This window comes from Bufo gargarizans, chromosome 2 (genome assembly GCF_014858855.1).
Source record: "Bufo gargarizans isolate SCDJY-AF-19 chromosome 2, ASM1485885v1, whole genome shotgun sequence".
Classification (NCBI taxonomy): domain Eukaryota; kingdom Metazoa; phylum Chordata; class Amphibia; order Anura; family Bufonidae; genus Bufo; species Bufo gargarizans.
In genome coordinates, this window is record NC_058081.1 from 125,568,193 (window position 1) to 125,592,609 (window position 24,417).

General features: G+C 45.1%; 1 protein-coding gene across 1 annotated transcript in view; it reads left to right on the forward strand.

Annotated features, from left to right (window-relative positions):
- The first annotated feature begins 347 nt into the window (after positions 1 to 347).
- Positions 348 to 24,417, forward strand: part of AGBL1 (AGBL carboxypeptidase 1) — a 1,106,789-nt gene continuing 1,082,719 nt past the window's right edge. Inside the window, exon 1 of the mRNA XM_044279459.1 lies at positions 348 to 630. Coding sequence (XP_044135394.1) covers positions 580 to 630 — 51 coding nt within the window. The 5' untranslated portion in view covers positions 348 to 579. The remainder of the gene's footprint in view (positions 631 to 24,417) is intronic.

Below are 24,417 nucleotides of genomic sequence, written 5' to 3' on the forward strand. Positions count from 1 at the left end.
AGGTTTTTATTCTATAGGAGGCAGCGTGCTGCTTTTTAGGATTTGGGGTGGTTATTTTCTTTACCCTGGAGGTCCCATTTGGTGTGCACTATGTGTCAATCCAGTCTCCAATTTCATGTGGACTCGGAGGCTGGAAAGAAGCAAGTCCACAACTCCTGTCTTCCCGGGGACATTTGTACAGTTCACACAGGCTGCCGGTGTCTGTCATCTTCTTCGCCTCTCTCCAGCCTGTTTTGTTTGCTGACTACAAGTTCCTAGCTACCTCCCCCTTTCCCAACAAGGAGTTCTACCCCTAACCTCTCTCACATATCTCCAGCAATGAGACCCTGCTTAATCTCTGGGATTCTTTACATAGGAAATTAATGTCGTTTTCACAGTGGCAAGCTGGCATTTATTTCCCCAGATGAGGTCTAGAATTGCACCGCTTTGAATAGTAGCATGCCAGTCTAGGTGTGACTTGATCTGCCCTTAGGACAGACAGCATCAGGGACTTGGCAGAGAGGGGCTGAGCTGCATTGTGTCTGCTGGTTGCCTGCCTGACCACAGGGTGAGCACGACATAGTTGTCATTGGCACAGACATGGCAAGTGAAGGCTCTAGTGGTTTGCAAGTTCTGCTTTCTACTTTACAGGTAAGCAGCATTTTGGCATGGCTAAGTGGAGTTAACCCATGATGTGTATGGAATTTACTTCAAGATCTGTATGCTTCCTAGTGTTTGACCAGTGATAATGTTGTATTTTGTGCTACTATATTATTTAAATAGCACTGACATTCACCATTCATAACTTTTTATATTGGAGCAAGAGGTATACATATGTATAAGGGGTGGCACATATTGTGCTGTGTACGCTCCTCTTCCTGTGCACCTGTATGACAGCCTGTCATAGCTGTGATCTAGGACTACAACCACAGTTCTCTGATTTTAGTCTGCTATGAAATACTAAAACCTCAAAAGAGTTTTTCCACCACAGTGTGTGATGGCACATCATTGATCGGTCAGGGTCTAATCTCAACTTCTTCCACCAATCCCTAGAAAGATGGAGCCATAGTGCAGCATCCCATTGAAGTTCATCCCTGAGGTTCTGTGCAGGAATTACAATTTAAGTCCTCTCTGTACTTCATGTCTCCTGATGAAATCCATCTCCATTCCCACAAAGATTCAGTTAAATATCATATTAAACTGTAGTCAGGATCAAAATCCCTAACAATCAGAGTAGAGAGGAGGATGAGGCAGCTCTTTAGCGCAGTGTTGTGAAGTAACTTGTCCTCCTGTGTGATTAGGACAGGTGTTATGTGTACTAACAGGACGGCAGCCATTTTGCTTCTTCTAATCATTGCTCCTTAGACAAAACGAGCCATTATAACGAATGAAAGGTATTTGGGAATATATTTATAATAAAGTAATATTTAAGTATTTTAATTTTTTTAATTCCCGGAGAACCCCTTTAAGACTTTATTTTTATTTTTGGTGGTATTGAAAGTAATACCTAAGGCTACATTCACATCTGTGTGGAAGGCTCAGTTCGGGACCTCCGTTACAGAATTCGTGAAAAATAGGGAAAGTTGTGCATGCATATATGACATATGGACACTCATCTACCATACAGTATATCTTCTTGTCATTACTTCCAATTGGAAATATGCACCATAGTTCACACGGGCACTTTTTTTTATGCCATTGTTTAAAAGTATGCTTCAAGAAATAGCAGGCCACTTCTTTGCAGTGTTTTAGAAGCTCATTTACTATATGGTATGTATTTTATAGGCACAGGTGAAAATGCTTCTGATAAAAAAAGGCATAAAGCAAAAATAGTACCTGGATTTCAGAAGCTGATTTCTCTGAGGCCTCATACACCCGTATTTTTGGTCTTATTCATTTCAGTGGGGCTTTCTGCATCCACCGTCCCGCAAAGAAGATAGAACATGTTGCAGAAAAATAGGCATTTTTGCAGTAGTGTAGGACATGAAAATGTGGGACGCACATAGCTGGTATCCATGTTTTGCAGGGTTTGTCCGTATTTTTCAGCTTATGCCTTACATAGCCTTACTGTGACATCCTTCTTCTTACAGCAATAACACATACACATCTAATGCATACAGCAGCCACACAAATTCTATTCTTAAAAAATGAAACAGTTTCTAAGAATTGTGTATATAGGACAAAATAAAATGAGTATCTCCATCCAGTCATGGTCCCTGAGATCTCAGCTTGGGAGTGTCTTCTCCCAAAAATAAAGCAAAAAGTTTTAGCAGTATTAGGGTCTGATGTAACATAGGCTGTTTGCCCATATTTGTCTAAAAAATAGAGTATGTCTCATTTTTTGACTATGGAAGCCAAAAGTAGCAAAACTGCGACTTTTACCTGTTTTACATCAAGCAAGCCAGTTTTTTAAATGTGCATCATAGGGGCATTATGGGATTAGGGCATGGTGGCCCAGCATTTTTAAGATAATATAATATATGCCTGAAAACTGGCATAAATGATAGCTGAAATCACAGCTTAGAGATGTCATAGATTTCAGAGTCAGACACAAGTTAGGATTGAAGATCATCCACAATTATTACGAGGCATGCACATCTCAAACAAGCAAACCCTGATTAATAAGACTAGGGTACACAATACCAGTTTTAATAAATGGGACCAATACTGTTTAGTTACCGTTTAGTTACTAGTCAGTTAAAGTCAGCTTTAGTCACTAAAATGTTATAAGCCCTTTAAGTCCATGCATTAATGCTGTAGTATATGTACATATCCAGTTACCTGGTGGTTCACAGCTAAAGGGTTAATGTTCTGATGTACTATGGTTCACTGCTAAAGTTATCAAATAATTCATTGCTTAAGTTGTCACAATGTTTACTGTGATGCTGACTATGCACTTTCAGTGGTACAAATGGCTAATGTGACTTTATTATGTACTATGTATCTCAAAAGGCTGTATATGAGAAATAAATAGTTAACTGGCAGTCCTTAGTAACAATTGCCTGGTGGTTGGCTGGCCCCACTTTCCTCTGGCTAGTGACTTGTTTGCAAGAGGACCAAGGGGAATGATGTGCTAGAGAGTTCCAGGTAAGCAGGCCAAGAGGGAGGACCTGTTTAGTATGTGGTGCTAACAAGTAACCCAGGTCAGGAGCTTGTGTGTAGCTGAAGCAGAACGTATCCAGGGTTAGGGTTAGAATGCATCCCTGTGTAATTTCAAGCTTCCAGAAAATCAACTAACCTAAGAATCAACCTCTGAGGGAAAACAGAACAAACATCTAGAAGGTTAAGGACCAATTAAAAGCAACTATACTTAGACTTTACCACACATGGTCTGGGTTACGTTGTTTCTGGTGCCTGCCACACTATCGAGGCAGACTGGCCATCCATTCTCGGACTGCACCCCGCAGTTGGGCATTGAAGAGAAATAATAAGAGAAATCACATGCCTTAGGTCATTTAGGAAGATTGCTTGCATCTAGAGATGAGCGAACCTGGTGAAGTTTGGGACCCGAACACCGAACCTGAAACCAGACCCCATAAAAATCAACGGGGACCCGAACTTCTCTTTATTATTTTCTGTTATAACATGGTTATAATGGAAAATAATAGCATTCTTAAGATAGAATGAAGATATCTTCATTCAGCAGGACCTGCAATGACGTCACCACTCACGTGGTGAGTGCGGTGACGTCATCGCAGGTCCTTTTGCAGGTCCTGAAGAAAGAAAAGGATACTGGCTGCGCGATCAAGTGGATAAGGTGAGTTTTTTTTAAATTATTTTTAACCCCTCAATGGCCATTTTATTTAGCATTCTGTCTTAAGAATGCTATTATTTTCCGTTATAGCCATGTTATAATGGAAAATAATAAAATCACCTGAACACCGAACTCGAACGTCAGTGAAAAAGTCTTGGTTTGGGTCCGGGTACCTGAACTCGCAAAGTTCGGTACGAACCCAAACTTTTCCATTCGGGTTCGCTCAACCCTACTTGCATCTATAGAAAGGGGCAACCATCTTAGTAGCCATCCCCTATACACAGCCTTTGGGAAATCATACCTTTTAATAATATGCAATGCCTTGCAAAAGTATTCACCCCCTTGACTTTTTTCGTATTTTGGTGCCTCACAACCTGGAATTAACATGGATTGTTCGAGGATTTGCCTCATTTAATTTACAGAACATGCCCACAACTTTGAAGATGTTTTTTTTTTTTTTTATTGTGAAGCAAACAACAAATAGGACAAAATAACAGAAAAAGTCAATGTGCATAACTCCCCCCCCCCCCCCCAAGTCAATACTTTGTAGAGCCACCTTTTGTGGCAATCACAGCTCCAAATCGTTTTGGATAAGTCTCTATAAACTTACCACTGGGTTTTTTGCCCATTCCTCCTTGCAAAACTCTTGTGAACAGCAATCTTTAAGGCTGACCACAGATTTTATATTGGATTGAGATCTGGGCTATGACTAGGCCATTCCAACACATTTACATGTTTCCCCTTAAACCAGTCAAGTGTTGTTTTAGCAGTGTGTTTGGGGTCATTGTCCTGCTGGAAGATGAACCTTCGTCCTAGCCTCAAATCACGCACAGAGTCGTACAGGTTTTGTTCCAAAATATCCCTATATTTAGCACCATCCATCTTTCCCTCAACTCTGACCAGTTTCCCAGTCCCAGCTGCTGAAAAACATCCCCACAGCATGATGCTGCCACCACCATGTTTCACTGTGGGGATCGTGTTCTTGGGGTGATGTGATGTGTTGGGTTTGCGCCAGACATAGCGTTTTTTTTGATGGCCAAAAAGTAAAATTTTAGTCTCATCAGACCAGAGCATCTGCCTCCATACATTTTGGAAATCTCCCACATGCCTTTTTGCAAACTCACAACGTGCCTTTTTATTGTTAGCTGAAAGTAATGGCTTTCTTCTGGCCACTCGGCCATAAAGCCCAGCTCTATGGAGCATACAGCTTATTGTAAGTGTTTGTTACCTGCATTTGTCAAATAAAAGAGAGACTATATTTTAATATAACCTAACAGGTCTGGTAATTTTTCCTCTTAGCTGGCCCAATCACCTTGCTCCCCTGGTTTGAACTCTGCAGCTTATCTTTGACCAAAGGCACCCCAGCCACCACCAGGCAGGAGACTCCAAAATCCAGGGAGTGCCCTGAGAGGAGGAAGGGTTGCACCCCTCCATGCACTGCACACACACCCTGGGAGAATGCTGGAGCATGGTTAGCCACTGTTAGGACTAGAACCACCCTCAATGCCACCGCGACCACTCCCACCCCATCCACCACACACCTCTCTGGTGGGCTGCACATGTTCAAATTCAGAGATGAAAAAATCAACTGTACGGATTTGAAATTCATCCTGAATTTCTTGTGATTCAGTTCAGGCAATAGAGTAAAATACATAATATTTCTCTTTGAAAGAAATGCAAGCCAATTCTCTTTCCAAAAGGACAAGAGTACCGAATCTCCAAGTATCCTGCTTCCCTGAGTGAGACATGCAAGCCAGTTATCTTGCCAAAAGAACAAGAGTACTAAGTATCTCAAGAAAAAAAAAAAAGGCCCTAGTTAGCTGAGTGGCTTTGGGTTGCTTTGGGGGTGCTCTTTCTCATTTGGGTGATCATCTAGTGTGCATGTAGAGTATTGTAGTCCAACCAATGTTGCTCTACGATTCTGGGAGAAGTATAAGCAGTTTAGTATATCTTATTTCTTCTAGCAACAAGTGTTCTTCTTCTTTTTTTTTTATTAAGAAAAGCAAATTTTAATATCTTTCCCAGAAACTAGGTGGTCTTCCTAATGCGAAAGAGCACCTTCAAGGCCACTCAACTAACCAGGGCAATTTTTTCTTGAGACACTCAATACTCTTGTAATTTTGGAAGGAGAACTGGCTTGCATGTTTCAATGAGAGAAGTGTGATACTGGGATTTTCAGTATTGCTTTACTTTTGGAAGGAGAACAGGTGTGCACATCTGACTGTGAGAAGTATGTATGGGTCTATCTCTCTCTGTTTGGTCTTCTAGGACCAGATCTGCGTCCTAGATGACCTTAAAGTGTTACATACCAAGTTTTAGGTAATATTGGATTTAGGTAGAATTGATTCAGACCCACACCGATTTTTTTTATTTTTATTGGCAAATCAGAGATGAACTGAATTTCAAGAAGTCCATCTCTGCATATAATAATTTCAACTATAATAGTCAGGTAAGTCACTTACACCTCACAAGTCATGTAACTTCCATGTCTTTTCACCATCCAAACATTTACTTTCCTATGACCAATGCTATATAACCTCCCACATACTCCACTCTCAGTCTTTTTCATTTTATGTATTAGTTTTGATCCAATATATCATTATATTGTACATGTGTTGGTTTACATCCTATTTCTATAGGCTTTGATATATATATAGCAGCTGTAGTTACTCCACTAATCATGGTGAATAAGGCTAGCCATAAGTACATGATAGTCCAGTTTTTGGCCATTTCCACCAGCAACATGCCAGACTAAATTGGGAGATTAGGGGCATGATTAAAAAGAACAGTGCAATGTGCTTGCTACGCTTCTTGGCCATTGTGAGTGATCACTTGCATATATACAGTAGTTTTAACATGATGGTTAACCATAACGGTCATAATTTGCCATTTCAGCTGGCTTTTATCTTTAAAAGTAAAGGACTTTTACATCATGAAGCTTAAAGGGACTTTCCTGGTCTTTGATGTTACTGAACTTTTCTTAGGATAGGTCATCAGTATCAGATGGTGGTGGTCTGACACACTGTACTGCCACAATGAGCTGCTAGCAGGAGTCAGAGCTACATAGCCAGAAGCAGACAGCTCCATACACTGTGTGATGGCCATTCCAGTTACTGGAACTCAGCTCCCATTAAGGCCCCTTTCACATGGGCGAGTATTCCGTGCGGATGCGATGCGTGAGTTGAACGCATTGCACCCGCACTGAATACCGACCCATTCATTTCTATGGGGCTGTTCACATGAGCAGTGATTTTCACGCATCACTTGTGCGTTGCGTGAAAATCGCAGCATGCTCTATTTTGTGCGTTTTTCACTTAACGCAGGCCCCATAGAAATGAATGGGGTTGTGTGAAAATCGCAAGCATCCGCAAGCAAGTGCAGATGCGGTGCGATTTTCACGCACGGTTGCTAGGAGATGATCTGGATGGGGACCCGATCATTATTATTTTCCCTTATAATATGGTTATACGGGAAAATAATAGCATTCTGAATATAGAATGCATAGTAAAATAGCACTGGGGGGGTTAAAAAAATTAAAAAATAATTTAACTTAGTCCACTTGATCGCGCTGCCCGGCATCTCGTCTGTCTCCTTTGCTGAACAGGACCTGTGGTGACGTCACTCCAGTCATCACATGTTCCATCACATGATCTTTTACCATGGTGATGGATCATGTGATGAATCATGTGATGACCGGAGTGACGTCACCACAGGTCCTGTTCCTGCAATGAATGCTCACCACAGGTCCTGTTCAGCAAAGGAGACAGAAGAGATGCCGGCTACGCAATCAAGTGGACTAGGTGAGTTAAATTATTATTTATTTATTTTTTAACTCCTCCAGCGCTATTTTACTATGCATTCTGTATTCAGAATGCTATTATTTTCCCTTATAACCATGTTATAAGGGAAAATAATACAATCTACAGAACACCGATCCCAAGCCCAAACTTCTGTGATGAAGTTCAGGTTTGGGTACCAAACATGCACGATTTTTCTCACGCGAGTGCAAAACGCATTACAATGTTTTGCACTCGCGCGGAAAAATCGTGGGCGTTCCCGCAACGCTCCGCACATTTTCCCGCAACGCCCGTGTGAAAGAGGCCTAAGGCTACATTCACACGTCAGTGGGAAAAAAAAACAACTATAAAAAAGGACACACTGTCAGTTTTTCATAGCCAATTTTCAATTATTTGTGCATCTATTTTCTGGACATCTGTCTGTTTTTATAATTTTGCATCCATTGATGATATTCACTGGGTTTTTAAGTTAAAACCCCAAACCCTGCAGTTGCCTCAGTTTATATATTGTGCCTCCCAGTATAAACAATTCACCCCTTTGTGTCCCGTGTACTTTTAATGGCCCCCAATTGTGCGTATATATATAGTTTTGCCCCCTGTAGGTATAATGACTCCAAGTTGTGCCTATGTACATTGTTGTGCCCTCTGTGTACTGGCCACCAGTTGTGCCTATATACTGTATACAGTATATATATGTATATATATATACATATATATATATATTTGCCTCCTGTATAAAGGACACCTCATCCACTTGAACACACTGTGACACTTGCTGCAGATCCTGCTGCATCCAGTGAAGGGGACTTCACTGGATGCAGTGATGGGTGGGGTTCTGTCTAAGCGGCTGTTAAAATGGTCCCATTGATGTAAATGAGCTCTGTCTGGCTGTGAAAATAGCAAAAAGTTAAACATGTCCTATTTTTTGACCGCCACTATTTAATAGCTGTTAACAAAATGGCCATGTGAACACAGTAGCCCTCTAGACTGCAATGGTTGTGAAAATTGCCATGTGACGGCCATTAAAAAAACAGCCGTCACAGGTGTGAATGTACAGTAGCCTGATGTATGAGCAGCGATAACTTAGCACTGCCACTACATAGTGTATGGAGTTGTCTGCTTCTGGCTACGGAAATGTGTTAGTTCCAGTGACCGCTTTTCATGTAGCAGCTGATCAGGACCGATGCTGGGCTTCGGACCTCATCCAATCTGATACTAATGACTAGTATTGGTCGAGCACCAAAGCTCTGGTGGTCGATTAGAACACTTTGGGATGCTCTGTTGCTCTACCGAGCCCCCGAGCACCATGGAAGTCAATGGGAGAACCCGAGCATTAAACCTGGCACCCCCTGCTCTAAAGAGTGGAGGGTGTCTGGTTCACATCAAAAGGTCAGACATTTATGGAAACACCACTGAAATGGTTCGGAAACAGCATGGGGAGGATGTCTGGATGCATCTTGGACTCCCAGGTCACTGCTGGGAACGATGTTGTCCGAGTAGTACTCCACTTTTACAGACTGACAATAATACGCACAAAACCAACGATAAAATCGATTTTAGAGGAAAAATTGTTAGGAAACATTCTTTCCTGTATATTTACTTGTATATAAAGTGCAAGTGCTGCCAAAAATTACAAGGAAGAGGTACTCAGATACAACCTGTATATCACATAAAGGAGGGCCTCATTCGAATTGTGGTGCAATTGTTCAGGTAGTGGGACTCCTACACTCATAAAGCCTATGCACTAAGTGAAGGGGTTGCCAACAATTACAAGGAAGAGGCACTCCGATACAACCTATATATTACATAAAGGAGGGCCTCATTCACATTGTGGTACAATTGTTTAGGTAGTGGGACTCCTATACTCATAAGCCTATGCAGAAAGTGAAAGGGCTGCCAAAAAGTACAAGGAACGGCACTCCAATACACCCTTACACATAAAGAAGGGCATCATACACACCCTTGAAAAATTATGATTAATGGCCTGCTGGTGACCCGCAAAAACTATTGGACCAAGGGTCTGCTGATCTGACCATCTACAACATTAGGGGGAGGGCCTGCTGCTGATGTGACCATCTAAAACATTAGGGGTGAGGGTCTGCTGCTGAGCTGACCCTCTAAAACATTAGGGGCGAGTGCCTGCTGCTGATCTGACCTTCTAAAACATTAGGGGCGATGGCATTCTGCTGAGCTGACCCTCTAAAACATTAGGGGCGAGGGCCTGCTGCTGAGCTGACCCTCTAAAACATTAGGGTCAAGGGCCTGCTGGTGACCCTCTAAAACATTATGGGTGAGGGCCTGCTGGTGAGCCTCAAAAACATTATGGGTAAGGGTCTGCTGGTGACCCTCAAAAACATTATGGTTGAGGGCCTGCTGGTGATCCTCAAACATTGTGGGTGAGGGCCTGCTGCTGAGCTGACCCTCTAAAACATTAGGAGAAGGGCAGCCTAATAAGCATGTTAATATGAAGGAGGAGGAGGAGGACGAGAAAAGGGAGATTGAACCATATACCCTTTTTAGTGGTGGAAGGAAAGCATGGGGATACAGTGTGTTCAATACACCATAAAAGCCACATATAGAGTGCCTTTATGTTCAGCCGCTTTCCTCTAGTTGAGTAGAGAAGTCAGGGGCAATCCAGGCCTTGTTCATCTTTATAAGAGTCAACAGGTCAGCATTTTCAGTTGACAGGCGGATGCGCTTATCAGTTATTATGCTCCCAGCAGCACTAAATACCCGCTCTGACAAAACGCTGGTGGCGGGGCAGGCCAGCATTTCCAAGGCGTAGAGCGCCAGTTTGTGTCACGTGTCCAGCTTGGACACCTGATAGTTGTAAGGCACAGAGGGATCACCGAGGATGCCGACACGGTCTGCTATGTACTCCATTTTCCAAAATTTTTCCCTCCTTGTGACACTAGGCTGCACATCAGGTTGAGGGTGCTGGCGGGGTGTCATAAAACTGTCCCAGGCCTTAGAGAGTGTTGCCCTGCCTCTGTTAGAAGTGCTGTGTGTTCCCCTCATCTCCCCTTCTTGGTTGGTCAAGGAACCACGTACTCTGTAGCCAGTGTTGTTAGCTGGAAATTTGTGGAGCAATTTTTCCACAAGGACTTTCTGGTTTTGCACCATTTTGCTCGTCCTCTCCACCACAGGAATGAGAGATAAGAAGTTCTCTTTGTAGTGGGGGGTCGAGTAGGGTGAACAACCAGTAATCGTTGTTGGCCAAAATACGTACAACGCGAGGGTCACGGGAAAGGCAGCCTAACATAAAGTCAGCCATGTGTGCCAGAGTCCTAACAGACAAGACTTCGCTGTCCTCATCAGGAGGATGACTCTCAATCTCCTCATCCTCTTCCTCCTCTTCTACCCATCCACGCTGAACAGATGAAATAAAACTTCAATGAGTGCTACCCTCTGTAGCGGAGGCAACAGTCTCCTGCTCATCCTCCTCCTCCTCATCATCGAATTTGTGCTGAGAAGACGAACCGAGGGTGGTCTGGCTATCACCCTGTGTACTGTCTTCCCCCATTTCCACCGCTTCCACATGCAAAGCGTCCGCCTTAATTGTGAGCAGCTAGCGTTTAAGTAGAGACAGAAGTGGGATGGTTGGGCTGATAATAGCGTTATCGCTGCTCACCATCTGTGTTAATTCCTCAAAGTTGCGTAACACCTCACAGAGGTCAGACATCAATGCCCACTTGTCGCTAATGAAGAGCGGAAGCTGACTGGAATGGCGATGACCATGTTCCAGCTGGTATTCCACTACTGCCCTCTGCTGCTCATAAATCCTGGCCAACATGTGGAACGTGGAGTTCGAGTGTGTGCTCAAATCACACAACAGTCGGTGAACTGGCAATTGCAAGCGCTACTGCAGCGTTGTCAGACCGGCGGAAGCTGTCAATGACTTGCGGAAATGAGCACACAAGTGGCGCGCCTTTACCAGTAGCTCAGGCAAATTGGGGTAGGTTTTGAGAAATCGCTGAACCACTAGGTTTAACACGTGGGCTAGGCATGGTATGTGTGTGAGCTTGCCGAGCTCCAAAGCCGCTACCAAGTTATGGCCATTATCAGACACAACCATGCCTGGTTGTAGGTTGAGTGGCGAGCGCCACAGCTCAGTCTGGTCCCTTATCCCCTGCCACAGCTCTGCGGCATTGTGCTGTTTGTCACCTAAGCAGATCAGTTTCAGCACGGCCTGTTGCCGCTTCCCTACTGCAGTGCTATACTGTTTCCAGCTAATGACTGATGTCTGACTGGTGCTGCAAGATGATAATTCAGAGGTGGAAGAGGTGTCACGGCCTTTGGTTTGCGCTATGACACTGTTGCCACACTTGCGGTTGCTAGCGGCAACGTGTTGCTATGAGAGCATGTGGTGGCAGTGTCTTGGCCTTCTGGGTGATTGCCTTGACATGGTTGCCATGCATGCTGTTGCCGGTGGTTACATGGTTTGGTATGCTTGTGTGTGCACTTCCCCTTTAAGTGTCTTCCTTCCCTTGTCTGTTGTTGGAAGGGTTAACTCTCTTCCTAGTGTTTTGTGAACACTGGGTTTGTGTGTGTGTGTGTGTGGGTGTGGCTGCTTGGGCTAGTTAGCCTCTGCTAGATGCCTGAAGCTCTGGGTTCCTCCAGCCTTGGTGTATGCTGGTGGTTCACGGTTCCTGGCTTGTTCCATCTGTCCAGTGAGGGCAACCCTTGTGGTCATAGAGGTTCTATGTCATCCCGGTGTCTCCTTCCCTTCCCTATGTGTATGGAGTGGGTTATGTTCAGGGTGTTTGTATGTCTAGTTGCTGTTACATGTCTGGTGGTGTTGGGTGCATGTTTACTAGACATTCCCATGTCTCTAGTTATTGCAGCTATGGTGTACTAGGTTCCTGTGTGGTTTGTGGTGTGTGCTGTGTCCTTTAATGTTGGTGTGGACACTAGCACTTGTGCACGGGTTCCAGTCAGTGTGTCTGTGGCAGGTAAGTGTGTTACTGGTTTCACTTACCTGCCATCTCCTTTAGCTATATGTGTTCCCCTCTCCTTGCAGCCTGGCCTCAGATAGAGACTCCTGTTCCTCCATGACTGGGATGAACAGGTCGTCTCTCCCCTGCTCCTAAGTGAGGGATTTCCAGGGCGACTTAGGATATTAGGTATCCAGGGTATGAGCCGTCCCACCATCTGGGTCCACTCATATGGTGAGGAGTTAGGGAGAGGATTAGGGATGTTGTAGGAGGTCACCTGCTCCCTTATTACTCCTTTTTGGCCAGGCTGACCCCCTTTACCCTTTGACACCGTACGGTGGGGGGTTTCCCCCACTCCCCACCGTGATAAGAGAGGGCAGAGGAGGAGAAGGGGCAGTTGCAGCCACTAACGTAGGTGGTGGCAGAAACCCTGTTGGAAGTAGGGCCCGCAACCCTTGGCGTCGGTAGCACCTGTGCCATCCCAGGGTACGACTCGCTCCCGGCCTCCACAACGTTCACCCAGTGTGCCATCAGGGAAATGTAGCGTCCCTGGTCACAAGCACTTGTCCATGTGTCAGTCGTTAAGTGGACCTTCCCAATAACTGCGTTGGTCAGGGCATGGGTGATGTTACGGGACACATGCTGGAGTAAGGCTGGGACTGCACACTGTGAAAAATATTAGCGGCTGGGGACTGCGTCAGTGTCCACAAGCTTAAATGGCAACATTTTCAGGGCCAGCAAGTTGGAAAGGTTCGTATTTAGTGCTATGGCCTGTGGGTGGGTGGCTGGGTATTTGCGCTTTTGTTCAAAGGCCTGCGGTATAGACATCTGTACGCTGTGCTGGGACACAGAAGTGGATATGCTAGCTGATGGTGCTTGCGAAGGTTTAGGTGCATGGCGGGAGGCATCCGGGCCTGAGTCTTGGACAGGGGATTGGCCAGCATGTAACAGAAGGGAAAAAGAGGCAGTGGTGTGACCCGCAGACACTAATTGTGGACCCAGGGGTTCGACCCACTTATTAGGGTGCCTTGATGCCATTTGGCAGATCATGCTGGTGGTGGTGAGGTTGCTAGTGTTCATGCCCTTGCTCATTTTGGTACAGCACAGGTTGCAAATTACAATTCTTTTATCATCCGCACTTTCCTCAAAAAAGCGCCAGACTGCGGAATACCTACCACTTGGCAAGGGAGATTGCCGCAAGGGGGTGCTTTGGGGAACAGTTGCTGGCCTGTTTGGTGTGGCCCGCCTTCTCCCTTTTGCCACCCCACTGACTCTTCCAGCCTGTTGCGCTGCTGCGGATCCCTCCCCCTCTGTACTGCTGTCCTCGCTCATCTTGCCATCTTCCCAGGTTGGGTCAGTGACTTCATCGTCCACCACCTCCTCTTCCACTTCCTCACTCTGGTTATCCTCCTGACATGTTGACCTAACAACAGCCTCAGTTATTGACAACTGTGTCTCATCTTCATCATCCACCTCTTGAGAAATTAATTGTGGTTGACTTATTGGCAACTGTGTCTCATCATCATCATCCACCTCGTGAAACACTAATTGCCGTTCCCCACCGTCATTTTCTTGTGACTGCGGATGCTCAAGAGTTTGGGAATCAGGGCACAATATCTCCTCATGTCCCTCTTTGAACAGGCTTGTCAAAAGGCCCAAATCAAGGAATAGCGATGAAAAGAACTCCTCGGAATATCCGAGTGTGCGATCACTTGTTTGCAAAGACTCTCCATGGTGCGAGGAAGGAGGATCAGGGCAAGGATTCTGTTGACCAGAGTCTTGGCTACTGAGACTGGACTTTGTGGAAGACAGGGTGGTGCTTAACCGACTGGAAGTATTATTTGCTGCAATCCAACCGACCATCTGGTCGCACTGGTGTGAAGTCGAGAGTGGTGTCCTGCGCTGCCCTGCAAACTGGGACATGAAGCTAGGTATCGTGGATGAGTGTGTTTCTTGTGCTCTGGCAGCAGGCACAGTTTCATCGCGCCCAGGGCTACAGCCTCTGCATGCACCATCAGTAGAACGGACACTTCCCCGTCCCTTACTGCTCGCCTTCTTCATATTAAATGGTATACATGCTTGCAAGTATGTCACACGTACATTAGCGCAGGTTTTGTAAGTGTATGCGCAAAAAAAGTACACTGAATGTCAGAGATATTTTTAGGATGTGCAAACGTTAAACTAGAGGTATAGCGCAAGTAATGTCGCTGTCAGTGACCACCGGCTAATAAAAAATTACGCTGAATGAATGTCACTGATATTTAGGATGCGCAAACGTTATACAGGAGATGTAGTGTAGGTAATGTAACTGTCCGCAGCGGACACTGTCTACAGAAAAAGTACACTGGATGTCAGATATTTTTAGGCTGCGCACACGTTACACAGCAGATGTAGCGCAGATAATGTCGCTGTCACCAGCGGTGAAAAAAATTACACTGAATGTCACTGATATTTCAGGAGGGGCACACATTAGATAGGAGATGTAGCGCAGATAATGTCTCTTTTTGCAGCAGCCAAACAGTTGCGCTAATAATTATATTGCTGCCAGATACAACAATAGTTTTTAAAAGGACTTTTGGGTCTCTAACAAGTTTTTTCAATAAATACACTATCTGTCCCTTCTTCAGCACAGCTCTCCCTGACTAAGACTGAGCCGAACACGTGTCATCGGGTGCTACGTAGCACCTGATGAAGCCTTCCGGCCAGCCAATCACTGTAATGCCAGTAGCCAACATGGCTATGGCTTTACAGTGAATGGCAGTACTTACCTGCACGTTTTTTTGGCTGTGTAGCAGCCAACAAACATGCAGGGAGGAGACTCGAGCGTCGCGATGTTAGGCCGAACACCGCGTGTGCTCTAGTGCGATGCTCGAGTAAAATTAGTGTTCGGCCGAGCATGGTCGCCCAACACTACTAATGACCTATAATGAGGATAGGTTTTAAGTCTGGATATTAATTAAAATGTCTCCATCTATTTATTTTAAACAGAAATCTTTAAAAAGGTTATGGATTGATTAACTGGGATAATGCTGAACCTTTCATTACACAGTGTGGGCACCCTGTTATTATTATTTATTATGTAAGAACCATTCATTCCATAGCACTGTACATATGAAAAAGGGTATACGGTACATACATAATACAGACAATTGGACTAAGCATGAACAAGACGACTTACAAACTGGTACAGAAGGAGAAAGGGCCCTGCCCGTTAGGGCCTACAATCTACATGGTATGGGAGAAGGACACAGTAGGAGAGGGTAAAGCTGGACATGGTGGTATGGAGGCAGCAGGGTAACTGGTTGTAGGCTTGTCTGAAGAGGTGGGTTTTTAGGTTTCTTTTGAAGGATTCCACCGTAGGTGAGAGTCTGATATGTTGGGGTAGCGAGTTCTAGAGTATGGGGGATGCACAGGAGAAATCTTGGAGGCGATTGTGGGAAGAGGTGATAAGAGGAGAGGAGAGAAGAAAATCTTGTGAGGATCACAGATTACATGTGGGGATGTGTAGGGAAAGTAGATCAGATATGTAGGGAGGGGACAGGTTGTGGACAGCCTTGTATGTATTTGTAAACATTTTGAACTGAATTCGCTGGGCAATGGGGAGCCAGTGAAGGGATTGGCAGAGGGGAGAGGCAGAGGTGTAACAGGGTGAGAGGTGGATTAGTCAGGCTACAGAGTTGAGGATAGATTGGAGGGGTGCGAGAGTGCTTTATGCAAGGCCAGAGAGGAGAATGTTACAGTAGTCTAGTCGGGAGATGATGAGGGCAGGTACAAGCATTTTCCCAGACTCAAATTTGAGGTAGGCGTGGATGCTGGAGATGTTTTTGAGTTGGAGGCGGCAGGTGGTAAAAAGGGCTTGGATGTGTGGTCGGAAGGAGAGGGGAGAATCCAAGGTCACTCCAAGGCAGCGGAGGCGGGTTGAGCAAGATGGGGGAGAGATGATGAATTCTGTTTAATCCATGCTAAGTTTTAGAAAGCGAGAGGAGAAGAAGGATGATATGGAAGATAGGCATTGTGGGATTCTGGATAGTAAGGTGGTGATGTCTGGACCAGAGAGGTAGGTTTGTGTGTCGTCAGCATAAAAGTGATACTGAAAGGCATAGGACTCTATGAGCTGTCCCAGGCCGAAAGTGTAGATAGAGAAGAGCAGGGGTTTCCAGGACAGAGCCTTGCGGGACACCAACAGAGAGGGAATGAGACGAGGAGGTGGTGTGAGAGTGGGAGACGCTAAATGTCCGGTCTGTGAGGTATGATGTGATCCAGGAGAGGGCCAGGTCAGTGATGCCAAGAGATGAGAGAGTTTGTAACAGAAGGGAGTGGTCTACAGTGTCAAATGCAGAGGACAGGTCAAGGAGAAGGAGGACAGAGTAATGTTTTTTTGTTTTGGCTGCTAGTAGGTCATTGGTGACTTTGGTAAGGGCAGTCTCAGTTGAGTGGTTGGGTCGGAAGCCAGATTGTAGCTGGTCAAAGAGGGAACAGGAGAAGAGGTAAGAGGACAGTTCAGAATGAACATGTTGCTCAAGTAGCTTTGAGGCTATGGAAGAAGTGATATGAGGCGATAACTGGACAAAGAAGATGGGTCAAGTGAAGGCTTTTTGAGGATGGGTGTAATTGTAGCATGTTTAAAACCAGAGGGGAAAACACTAGAGGTTAGTGATAAGTCGAAGAGATGAGTTAGGGCTGGGATAAACACTGTGGTGAGGTTATGGATGAGGTGGGATGGGATTGGGTCAAGTGCACAGTTGGTGAGATGTGATCTGGAGAGTAGAGTGAAGAGTTTTTCTTCTGTAATGGTGGAGAAGAGGTTTTTGGGAGAAGAGGACTGAGAAGTTTTGTAGAGGGTCTGTGCACTGAAGCTTTCTCTGCTGTGGATCTTTTGTTTGAGTATGTGGCAAAGTCCTCAGCTGAGGGTGATGGAGCTGGGGGACAGAGAAGGAAGTTAAAAGTTGTTTAGGGCTGTGGGACAGTGAAGATATGAGAGATTAGAAGTAGGCATCAGTGCATCAGTGAGTGAGGATTTGAAAAATGAAGAGGGATTACTTGTATGTGGTGAAGTGATCCTTAGAATTGGGATTTCTTCCATCGCCGCTCAGAAGCCCTGGAATCTTGTCTGAGTTTTTGGTCAGGTTGGTGTGCCAGGGTTGTCTGTTGATTTTTCGGGGTTTAATGTGTGTGAGGGGGCAACAATGTCCAGAGCTGTACTTATTGTGGTGTTATACAGGGTGGTGGCAGTATCTGGGTCTTGGAGGGAACAAATAATAGAGAGCGGCAGAAAAGAGTCAGAAAGGAAGTGAAAGTCGAGATGTTTAAGGTTCCTGTTTAAGGTGTTAGTGTGCGGACCGGGGGAGCAGCAGAAGAGACCACTGAAGAGAAGGTGAGTAGGTTGTGGTCGGATAGGGGGAGAGGCAAATTAAAAAGGTTAGATAGGGAGCAGAGGCAGGTAAAAATAAGATCCAGAGTGTGACAATCTCTTTGGGTGGGAGCGGAAGACCACTGTGAGAGGCTGAAGGAGGAAGAGAGTGATAAGAGTTTAGAGGCGGCTGAGTGGCAGGTGTCAATAGGAATGTTGAAGTCACCCATGATGATAGTGGGGATGTCGGCAGAAAGAAAGTGTAGGAGCCAGGTGTTAAAGTGGTCAAGAAAGATGGTGGCTAGGCCTGGGGGGGTGGTAATTGATAGCTACTTGGAGGTTGGAGGGAGAGTAGATGTAAACAGAGTGTACTTCAAATGAAGTAAGTATAATGGAGGGTGGCAGTGGAGTTGGGCTGTAGGGGCATGTTTGCAGCCGGGTCGGGGTGTGTGAGTGAAATGAAATCCGCTATAAGAGAGTGCAGCAGGGGAGTAGGTGTCAGAGGGTGTCTGCCATGTTTCTGCAAGGGGTTGACCAGCCTGAGAGTCGACAACCCCAGTGGTGGTAACCTGTGGCCAACTAAAAAAACTGTGGTCCTGCTTTTAGAGCATGTTGGATCAGAAATTTGCTTGATCCTGTGACCATTGAGGCCAGTCGCAGAAGTCACATGTGCTAGAATGGCACATCACTGCCAGTTACATGATAGTGATGTGTTGTTTTATAGCACATGTGACCATTGAGCCAAGTTGTTCGAGGCAGAGGTCAGAGGACAAAGCCATTTCTGGTCTGGCAGGGACTGGAAGCGGCCAGGAACTAAGTAGCAGGAAGGAATGGTGGGACCGTACACAGGTGTTTTTTTTCATTGGCCACATGTTATGACCATTGGGGTTGTCGGGTCCTAAGCCAGACAACCCCTTTAAGGAATGTCATATAGCAAATGCAATTATCAATACAATTTGAACTATTTTAATTTGAAAACTGAATGACTGTCCGTTCACCGATGTTTGCTAGTAGATGCAATTCCCTAGTTGTTTTTCTTGCATGAAAACTGATGACATCCACGCCAAAAAAATTAAGAAGTTAACAGAATTGCAGAAAACACTGAAGCAAAACTGGGGGGAAAACATACAGAACTTGTGTGAATTTAATATGAACCCCAAGGCTAGTTTCACACTACCATTTACAAATCTGGCAAGCTGTTCTGACTGGGAACAGTCTGTCGGATCCATCATCACGGGACGCTGCTCAAGTGCCGTCTGGGATCTGGCTGAAACCCTGCAAATATGCTGAGAATCTCCCTGTACAAATAACGCTGCGCGATTTCTTTTCGATCCATTCCTGGCATTCTGTCAACAGTCTGTCGGAAGGCTGTGCTGTCAGTGTGAAACCAGCCTAAGGATTCCTCTCCAAAAGCTGCCGGGCGGCTGCATGGACGATGCCTCCAATTATTCTCAATAGGAGGTGTTGTTGTTTATGTGGCTTTATTTAATTGCCGTGACAGTGCCAAGAAGGGTCATGTTCTTATTCTGTGCAACTGTGGCCTCCCATTGAAAAAAATGTGTGAATGGCAACCTTTGTCAGTGCGGTGGATTATTGTATCCATAATTTGTGGAGCAATAATTTTAAAGAAAGCTATGTTCACTACGTTTCACACAAATTAAACAGGATCATAAAGAGGGGCCCAGTGTAATTACAGCATCTCCGTCCCATTCACGCCAATGGGATGGCTCTGTCCTATTGTACGGCATACATATTAGGACATCGTCAGACATCATCCACAACTCCATCCTCCGTCAGGCAAAACTCCATCAGCCCTCAGACATCAGACAAAACTCCGTCCTCCGTCAGGCAAAACTCCATCAGACATCAGACAAAACTCCGTCCTCCGTCAGGCAAAACTCCATCAGCCCTCAGACATCAGACAAAACTCCGTCCTCCGTCACCCAAAACTCCATCAGACCTCAGACATCAGACAAAACTCCGTCCTCCGTCACCCAAAACTCCATCAGACATCAGACAAAACTCCGTCCTCCGTCACCCAAAACTCCATCAGACCTCAGACATCAGACAAAACTCCGTCCTCCGTCAGGCAAAACTCCATCAGACCTCAGACATCAGACAAAACTCCGTCCTCCGTCAGGCAAAACTCCATCAGACCTCAGACATCAGCTAAAACTCTGTCCTCCCTCAGACATCAGCCAAAACTCTGTCCTCCCTAACTCAAAATACACCCTACTACACACACTCTTCACCTGACGGAGCTGCTAGCTGCTGGAGAGGCAAAGGACCTGTGATGACGTCATGACCATGTGACGAGTCACGTGTGTGGGAGGGGTCATATGTGCACAGCAGCTGGTAGAGTGTACAGAACAGTAGCCATCAAATAGAGCTCTGTACTAGAGATGTGTGTGTAACCTGCATGTAGCAGAGCTGTGTACTGTGTTACAGAGATGTACGTGTAACCTGCAGGTAGCAGATTTGTATGTGTAACCTGCAGGTAGCAGAGCTGTGTACTGTGTAGCAGATCTGTATGTGTAACCTGCAGGTAGCAGAGCTGTGTACTGTGTAGTAGATCTGTATGTGTAACCTGCATGTAGCAGAGCTGTGTACTGTGTTACAGAGATGTATGTGTAACCTGCAGGTAGCAGAGCTGTGTACTGTGTAGCAGATCTGTATGTGTAACCTGCAGGTAGCAGAGCTGTGTACTGTGTAGCAGATCTGTATGTGTAACCTGCAGGTAGCAGAGCTGTGTACTGTGTAGCAGTGCTGTATGTGTAACCTGCAGGTAGCAGAGCTGTGTACTGTGTTACAGAGATGTATGTGTAACCTGCAGGTAGCAGAGCTGTGTACTGTGTAGCAGATCTGTATGTGTAACCTGCATGTAGCAGAGCTGTGTACTGTGTAGCAGAGCTGTATGTGTAACCTGCATGTAGCAGAGCTGTGTACTGTGTAGCAGTGCTGTATGTGTAACCTGCATGTAGCAGAGCTGTGTATTGTGTAGCAGAGCTGTATGTGTAACCTGCATGTAGCAGAGCTGTGTTCTGTGTAGCAGAGCTGTATGTGTAACCTGCATGTAGTAGTGCTGTGTACTGTGTAGCAGAGCTGTATTTGTAACCTGAATGTAGCAGAGCTGTGTACTGTGTAGCAGAGCTGTATGTGTAATCTGCATGTATCAGAGCTGTGTGCTGTGTAGCGGAGCTGTATGTGTAACCTGCATGTAGCAGGCTGTGTACTGTGTTACAGGGATGTATGTGCAACCTGCATGTAGCAGTGCTGTGTACTGTGTTACAGAGATGTGTGTGTAACCGCATGTAGCAGAGCTTTTTACTGTGTAACAGAGATGAGTGTGTAACCTGGGAACTATAAAAAAGTGTAAAATAAAACATAAAAATTCAGATCACCCCCCTTTTCCCAAAATGAAAATAAAAGAACTAAAAAAATACACATCATGGGTGTCGCAATGTGTAAAAACACCCATTGTATAAAAATATATTCCCCATACGGCAAACCAGAAGAAAAAAAAGAGTCCAAATGTCCGATTCGCCGTTTTTGGTCGCTTCATTTGCTACAAAAATGTAAATAAAAAGTGATCAAAAAGTCTTAAACACCCCAGAATGGTATCAGTAAAAAGTTCAGATTGCCCCGCAAAAAATGAGCCCCCACCCAGCTCCGTACACACAATCTGATTCTGTAAATCTCCTGTGACTCCGAGTTACTCAGAATTGGTAACCCTAATTAATAAATACATGCAACATGAATGCATATATGCCGCTTCACACAGATCACAAGTGTTAGGCCTCTTGCACATGAACATTGTTGGTCCATTCCGTGCATTGGGGCAGCAATTTGCAGTCCCCAATGCACGGGAAATGTGCGTGCAGCGGCCGGGACAGATCCAGACCCATTCAACTTGAATGGGTCCGTGAATATGTTCTACATTTTTGCTGTGCGGAGGCATGGCCAGAAACACCACGGAAGCACTCTGTAGTGCTTCTGTGGGGATCCGATCCGTGTTTCTGTTCCGTTCAAGTGAATGGGTCGACATCACGGATGCGGGATGCACACGGCTGGTGCCCTGTGTATTGCGGAACCGCAGTATGTGGTCCACAATACGACCACAGTCACACAGCGGCCATGTGCAAGAGGCCTTACAAAGATGGGATTTATGGTGCACATCCTCTTGTGCTTCCCATATTCCACAGATTTATATCACACAGCTACTTACAGTTGTGCTGATAAGTTTACATACCCTTGCAGAATTTATGATTTCTTAAAGGGGTATTCTCATCTTCCCTTTTTCATACTTACCTTCCTTGAGCGTGACGTTCACTTCCTGTATTCTTCTCCCGGCCGGTCCACGCTTGCGCAGAAGACTGAAGATTCTCTCCCGGCCGGGCCACGCAATGTCCTGAACACGCACGGCGCCGCGCATGTGCCATGGTGACTTATTCCTGGCCTGTATAGTACAGAGTCGGCGTGCGCATTCGCGGCTCTGTACTATACTGGCCAGGAAGATGTCATCATGGCGCATGCGCGGCGGCATGCGCGTTCAGGACATTGCGCGGCCCAGCTGGGAGAGAATTTTCCGTCTTCTGCGCAAGCGTGGCCCGGCTGGATTCGACAGGAGAGGTGGCCGTGACCAGGGGAGACCAAAGACAACATCAGGTAAGAGGGGACTTATTTTCTAAAAAAGGATGGGAATTGGGTAATAAAATGTATTTAGAAAAATTATCACTGTCAAATCATTAACAGATTTAACAGTGATCATTAAGATGAGAATTCCCCTGTAACCATTGTGCAGAGAATATGAATGATACCACGGACACTTTTCTCTCGCTCGTGGTTAGTGGTCGGCTGACGCCATTTATGTCAAACAACGGTGTTTACTCTTTATAAATCATAATCACAACACAAACTCCCCAAATCACCCTGATCAGAAGTTTACACACCCCAGTTATTAATACCATGTATTGCCCCCTTTAACATCAATGACAGCTTGAAGTCTTTTGTGGTAGTTATGGATGAGGGCCTTTATTTTCTCAGATGGTAAAACTGCCCATTCTTCCTGTTGAAAAAAAAAAGCAATTCCACCACAGTTTTACGTGATTTTTATTTACGACATTCGATGTGCGATAAAACTGACTGGTTACTTTTATTCTACAGGTCAGATCGAATCCGGCAATACCTTATATGTATAGTTTTTCTTGCGTTTTAATAGTGATAAAAAAATAAAAATATCCGATTTATTTTGTCGCCATATTTTGAGCCCCATAACTTTTTTGTAATTATGTGTACAGAGCTGGATGGGGGCTCATTTTTTGCGGGGGAATCTAAAATTTTTACTGATACCATTCTGGGGTGTTTAAGACTTTTTGATCACTTTTTATTTACATTTTTGTAGCAAATTAAGTGACCAAAAACGGCGAATCGGACATTTGGACTCTTTTTTTTTCTGTTTTGCTGTTTGCCGTATGGGGAATATATTTTTATACAATGGGCGTTTTTACACATTGCGAAACCCATGATGTGTCTTTTATTTTAATTTTGGGAAAAGGGGGGTGATCTGAATATTTATGTTTTTTTTTTACACTTTTTTATAGTTCCCAGGTTACACACACATCTCTGTAACACAGTACACAGCTCTGCTACATGCGGTTAGACAAACTGCTCTATATACACAGTACACAGCTCTGCTACCTGCAGGTTGCACATACATCCCTGTAACACAGTACACAGCTCTGCTACATGCAGGTTACACATACAGCTCTGCTACACAGTACACAGCACTTCTACATGCAGGTTACACACACATCTCTGTAACACAGTACACAGCTCTGCTACATGCGGTTAGACAAACTGCTCTATATACACAGTACACAGCTCTGCTACCTGCAGGTTGCACATACATCCCTGTAACACAGTACACAGCTCTGCTACATGCAGGTTACACATACAGCTCTGCTACACAGTACACAGCACTTCTACATGCAGGTTACACACACATCTCTGTAACACAGTACACAGCTCTGCTACATGCAGGCTACACACACATCTCTGTAACACAGTACACATCTCTGCTACACAGTACACAACACTGCTACCTGCAGGTTGCACATACATCCCTGTAACACAGTACACAGCTCTGCTACATGCAGGCTACACATACAGATCTGCTACACAGTACACAGCTCTGCTACCTGCAGGTTGCACATACATCTCTGTAACACAGTACACAGCTCTGCTACATGCAGGTTACACATACAGCTCTGCTACACAGTACACAGCACTGCTACATGCAGGTTACACATACAGCTCTGCTACACAGTTCACAGCTCTGCTACATGCAGGTTACACATACAGCTCTGCTACACAGTACACAGCTCTGCTACATGCAGGTTACACATACAGATCTGCTACACAGTACACAGCTCTGCTACCTGCAGGTTACATGTACATCTCTGTAACACAGTACACAGCTCTGCTACATGCAGGTTACACACACATCTCTAGTACAGAGCTCTATTTGATGGCTACTGTTCTGTACACTCTACCAGCTGCTGTGCACATATGACCCCTCCCACACACGTGACTCGTCACATGGTC